The following is a 6000-nucleotide window of genomic DNA, read 5'->3' on the forward strand; positions in this document are numbered from 1 at the left end:
GCTTTTAGTTTTGAGTTTCTGTGTAATTAGGGCTGCTTTTACTAATCAGTGTATGGATATTTACTGGAGCATGGACAATTTGCCAGTGGCAACCAGTGGTCGAATTTACCAATTACACCAGTCAAGAAAATGACTCTTGTTCCCCAGTGGTTATTTACTGTCAATAGTTTTACAAATATTAATTGTCTTGTGTTTTTTAGAATTAAGCAGGAATTCAGGTAAAAAAAAAGTTTCAGACTGTCTTGCCCCACCCCACGGGTAGGTTACATCACAGCCAGAAAGTAGCTGTAGCTCATATTTGTCTTATTTGAACAGGGTTGGCCAAGCTGGCCAACCATCTACTTCTTAGAAGAGTAGCTTACAGCCTGTCCACGCATCAAGCCAGGCTACACTCTGTTGTGTACTCAGAAAAGCTCAAGGCCAAACTCAAAGTATGGACAAAGGCAGCTTACAGCAAACTCAACACTCAGGGCATCATTAGCAACCAAAATGCACTTTATGTATGCCAGTCTGAGAAAGTCTATTTACAGATTTTTTTTAAAGTAGGAAATTCTTTCCAAATTAATGCAATTCTTTCCAAATTGACTCTTGCCCTGGTCAGGAAGGGGGTGTTAGAAGGGAAGGCTTTGCTACTTCCCTATAGGTCTGAGGTTATTGTAATTTAATGGCTGTGCCCATGCTAGCAGCACACACCCACTCAGAACTTCACTCCCACAGGTAACCTTTGCTGCCCATGATGCAAAGCCATCCCAGATGACCCCTATAGGAGAGAGTGAGCAAGGGATGCATGTCTTTGGCTTCGTCAGGACAGGGAACGTGACGATGGGTACTTGGGTACGTGATGGTTTGGAAGGTGGTTGAAATGTGTCTGGTACACCGACTTGAGTGCTCTTACAGGCTGCAATGGACATTTTTGACTTGGTTGTGTTGGAAGGTGACGGCTGAGACGATGGTAATAGCTGCTGTTAACACTTCCTTGGTTTCACCGGGAGCTCAGGGAATTGAAGGTTGACTTACTGGGTTACCGTGGTAAGATGAGTCTCAGCCTTTGGCTTTCCTTCTTGCCTCCTTCATTTGCCACCCACTGGAGATAAGACAAGGCACTCAAGGAAAATGGCTGCCCGACTCTGAGCCTAAGAGTCAAGTCTCCTATATGGCCCAGTGAGCAACGGGATGAATGGGTGGGACTGCTGACTTCCACAGATTATGAAGGCTTGAATAGGTACATTAGTGGGGTCTACTAAGAACCCAGCGCTCTAGGGGTCTCTTGGAATCTTCTAGGTCACAGAGGACCACTTAGAATCACATTTGACATGTAAAAATTGATTTGACGTGTAGGAAAATGTAATGGACCACTTAAAAATTCACTTTTTACCTTTATGTTTATATGCGTGTGCCTGAGTGCATGTGCCCCTCCTGCCTTGTACGAACCTGCAGAGAACAGAAGTACTTAGTGCCCTAGAACTGGAGTTACCCAGGCTGTGAGCTACCGTACAATGCTGCGCTTTGAATTTGGGTCCTTGTAAGAGCTGTCAGTGCTCTTAACCACTGAACCATCTCTCCAGCATGTAATGAACAATTCTTTTTATCATCTTTGATTCTTATAGTAAAGGAAACGTATGGCTTACTGACTGAATAATAGAAACTGTAGTCGTGAATTGTGCACCCATACCTAAATCTCAGTGGCATTTGCCTGAGATGGAGATGGAGAGCAATCTTATCAGACTCCCTGCTTGTTTGGTCAGAGAGGTCAATGAAGCAAGAGTCAGACTATTGGGCTTAAAGTTGAAGTGGCTCTAGATCATGCAAACAGATACTTCTCAGTTTATGCCTTGCCCTGTAAGACTCCATTTTCCAAGCAGATTTGACTCAATTTGAGGTTAGAAGATGACTGACTATGCACCAGAATGGGGATGGGAACTTGCACCACTCACCTAACACAGATCGATAAATGGCTTATTCCTGAAGCAATGACGGGTGTTGGCAGCTGCATTCTTGTATTTATTCATTTCTGAATAAACGTTCATGTCAGGTGATGAACCAGGTGTGGAGATGTTTGTTTGAGGATGAGGCTGCCCTTTTTCTTACAGAGCTAAGAATTTCGTGAGAAGGAGGCTCACTAAAAATCAGTTCTTTCCAGACCATGGCACTTTGCCTTTCAGTGCAGGAAGGACATGGCATTGAGGGGGTGCCTTTACATGGAAAGCTGGAGCTAAACTAGACTGGGGGACTGTCCCCTAATTTAGGGAGAAAAGACAAGGCGTTCAGTACCCTAACTTTGTCACAGGATATCTTTTCAGGGTCCTATCACCTCTGGGTAGATTTTTCTGACTCGGCAGGTGAGTTTCTCATCTATACACTGGCTGCTCTCTTGCTTCCAAAGCACCTTTCTACACAGATGGTGGGTGTATTATTACCTTTGGAGCCAACAAACTTTGCTTCAGGCTTGACTTCTAACTATAGCTGTATCTTATTTTTTCTTTCAGGCCACAATAAAAATGTCTAATATTTTAAATACTGTGTTGAGCCACTTCTCCTGGGTGTGAAGTTGACTAAAGAAACTCCCATCAAACTGTGAATGAAACTCACCCTTCTTAAAAGGTCTATTTGCATTTTAATAGCAACTCTTTAGCACACATTAATTTCCAATTGGCAGAATGTGTAAATTAGTGTTCGTGAGAAGGGAAGGAGAGAGGGAGATTTTTCCTAATTTTCCACGTGTAAGAGCTGCTACTTGTGTTGGCAGTCTCGCCTCTCAGTCAGTCTCCTCAGCGTGATGTCGTTTCACCTCCCTCCTTGAAGTGATCCTGTTTAAAGGCTTTTTAGGTTAAATTCTGTGAATGTGTTTCAAGTACCTCCTTTAGCCAATCTGTTCTTTTTCTACATGGTGTCTTACAACCATCTGTAATTCCAGTTCTTGGAGATCTGACTCCTTCTCCTGGCTTCCACAGACACCTGCATATAAGTTGTATACATGCAAATATGCAGTCAAACACACTGTCTTAGTTAGGGTTTTATTGCTGTGAAGAAACACCATGACCAAGGCAAGCCTTATAAAGGACAGTATTTATTGGTGCTGGCTTACAGTTTCAGAGGTTCAGTCTATTATAATCAGGGTGAGAAGCATGGCAGCATCCAGGCAGGCATGGTGCTAGAGAAGGAGCTGAGAGTTCTTCATCTTTTTCCAAAGGCATACAGAAGACTGGCTTCTAGGCCAGTCTGGAGGAGGGTCTCAAAGCCCATCCCTACAGTGACATACTTCTCCAACAAGGCCACACCTACTCTAATAAGCTCACACCTCCTAATAGTGCCATTTGCTGGGCCAAGCATATTCAAATCACCACATACACTTATACATAAAATGCAAATAAATAAATCTTAAAAAAAAAAAAAGAGAGGCTAAGAATCACACGTGGCCTGCTTCAACCCAAATGACAGTAAATGTAGAAGGAAATCACCAAGTGGTGATGAAGATGTGTGGAAACAGATCTCACACAGTTCAAGAGGGAATTAATATGGTATCCTAAATGGTTCCTAAAAACATTATACATGGAAATATCATTGGAGCCACTAATTATCTATTACGGTAAGTACTGCAACAAATGAAAAAGAAGAAGGTGCACCTTGCACTTGCACTTGCAGGCAAATGCTTGTAAGTAACATTATTTACAATAATCAAAAGATGAGAATAAAAATTTTAAATGTGCATTTATATTCCAGGGAATGTAATACAGACATAGAAGAGAAGGAGGTTCAGAAATACTATGTTATGTAGATGAAAATTATGATATTATGCATTCTCATAAGAGAAGTGAGCCAGATACAAAAGGACAAACATGAATTCCTTAGTGGATTATGTATATCCGCAGCAGGAGAACTCACAGAGACAGAACGCTCTCAGGAGGCACTGGGGCTGGGGTGGTAGGAGGGAGATAGGTTACTTTATGAGTACAGAGTTTCTCTTTGGAGAGACAAAAATGTTATGGCAAGGGATAGTGGTAATGGTTTTACAACATTGCAAATATAATGTCAACAAAGTAGGAAGTAAATAGAGCAAATGCCGAGTTTTATGCTGCCTGTCTTCTTACCACAAGTAAAAAAGAATTGAGAAAAAAAAAAAAAGGCAAAAAATTCAAATCATACTTCCATCATGGCCCATTGCTTCTTTCCATGGGGGCTGTATTACTATTATTTTTCAATTAAAACTTTAAGTTACATTGTGTGTGTGTGTGTGTGTGTGTGTGTGTGTGTGTGTGTGTGTAAGTCAGAGAAAAAACTTTCAGGAATTGGTTCTCTCCCAGGGATCAGACCCAGATTTTCAGACTTGACAGAAAGTGCCTTTACTCACTGGGTCACCCTGCCAGCCTATTAGAACTGTTTTAATTTTTTGCAGATCTAGTTAGAACAGACTAGTAGATGCTTAATTAGGATATCTAGAATAGAATACAAAATCAGAGGATTTAACTCTAATGGCTTAAATGACAGAGTCCATATTTATTTAAGGATCCAGAGTTTATTTTTAAAAATATAAATTTTATTATTCCTGTACACGGGTGTGTGTCTCTTGTGTGCATGTGGGTGCCCATGGAGGCCAGATGAAGATGCTGGATTCCTAGGGACTGGGGGTTATAGACAGATATGAGTGTTGGGAACTGAATCCCAATTGAAGAACAGCAAGGATTTCTTAATCACCGAGCCATCTCTCCCACCCAAAGGATCCAGAATTTAAATTTCAGTTTCTGAGTTCAGGGTTTGTATCCTTTCTGTAGAAGAGACTTCACGGAATGTTGAGTTAAAGAGAGCAAGAATAGATTTCTTGAAAACCTTGAAATTCTCCCCAGTGAATAGATAGAGAACAGGAGAAACCACAGTATTAAAAGAAATAGTCACCACTGCAAGTCCCAGTGTCAAGTGTAAAGGTAATGGCTGACTCTTAGTGAGGACCAAGCCACTGTGTACATGGTAGGGCATCCAACACACAAAGAAAGAGATGACAGCAGTCAGCATGACTTTGAAGGGCTTGCTGGATTTAAAGAGTCCCTTCTCTTTCATCTTGGTGGCCACTCGTTTGTAGCAAAAGATGATGACAAGGAAAGGCAGAAGGAAACCCAGCAAGAAGCGGCCGACGAAACAGGCTGCATGAATCCATTGCCCTAGTGTTTGATGCTCTTTGCTCTCCCAGTCAGTAGACACAATGTAGTTATTCTGGCATTTAATTCTTCCTTTGTGGTCATCATGTGTTGTCCTGAAAACTAAATAGGGTATGCTGAGGATAGTGGCAGAAATCCAGATTTGCAAGGCAATCCGGGAAGCCCAGTGTGGGGTTTGGTGCTGCTGGGACCACACTGGATGAAGAATGAGGTAATAACGAGCAACACTGATGGCGGAGAGGAAGAAAACAGAGGCAAACATGCTCACCGACAAAGTGCTGTTGAAGGCTTTGCACAAGACACTTCCAAAGGCCCAGTGATTGTCCTGAAGGAAGGAGGTGGCCATGAAGGGCAGAATCAATGTGGAAATAAAATAGGAGAGAATGAGATGGAAAAATAAAAGAGTATTGACAGTCCTTTGCATCTTGAATTGCAGCATCCATAGATAGAGGCCGTTGCTGATGACACCAATTATAAATGACATGAACAAAGAAGCAGCAATGATTGTTTTGGGGGCAGGAGTTGGAACACCAGTGCTGTTTGTTAATGAGGTAGACACATTGATCACATGACTGGAGGAGTTGATCAAATCCATAATTACCTATGGAGGGAAAACAGAGGAAAAAAAAAAGAATAGCACACAGATTAAGTGAATAAATTAAGATAGTAACTTTAGTATAGCAGTAATCTGAAAAGTAATATTTGAATACTGGCAAGCATAATATTCCTATAATAAAACTTATTTTCTAATGTCTACTCTTATTTGAGGAATTAAGATCAGACCAATCTTATTTTAAAAATACAAATACTCCAGATAACATGCATTAAGTAAACATAAATAGTATCCCCC

At 41.3% G+C, this 6000-nt stretch overlaps 1 protein-coding gene across 1 annotated transcript; it reads right to left on the reverse strand.

Moving 5' to 3' along the window:
* Positions 1 to 4725: 4725 nt before the first annotated feature.
* Positions 4726 to 5745, reverse strand: Gpr33 (G protein-coupled receptor 33). The gene has a single exon (XM_021179748.2). The coding sequence runs from the start codon at positions 5743 to 5745 to the stop codon at positions 4726 to 4728; it is 1020 nt and encodes a 339-aa protein (XP_021035407.1).
* Positions 5746 to 6000: the final 255 nt, after the last annotated feature.

The sequence above is a fragment of the Mus caroli genome, unplaced genomic scaffold, assembly GCF_978045245.1.
Source record: "Mus caroli unplaced genomic scaffold, Mus_caroli_1 scaffold_14, whole genome shotgun sequence".
Taxonomy (NCBI): domain Eukaryota; kingdom Metazoa; phylum Chordata; class Mammalia; order Rodentia; family Muridae; genus Mus; species Mus caroli.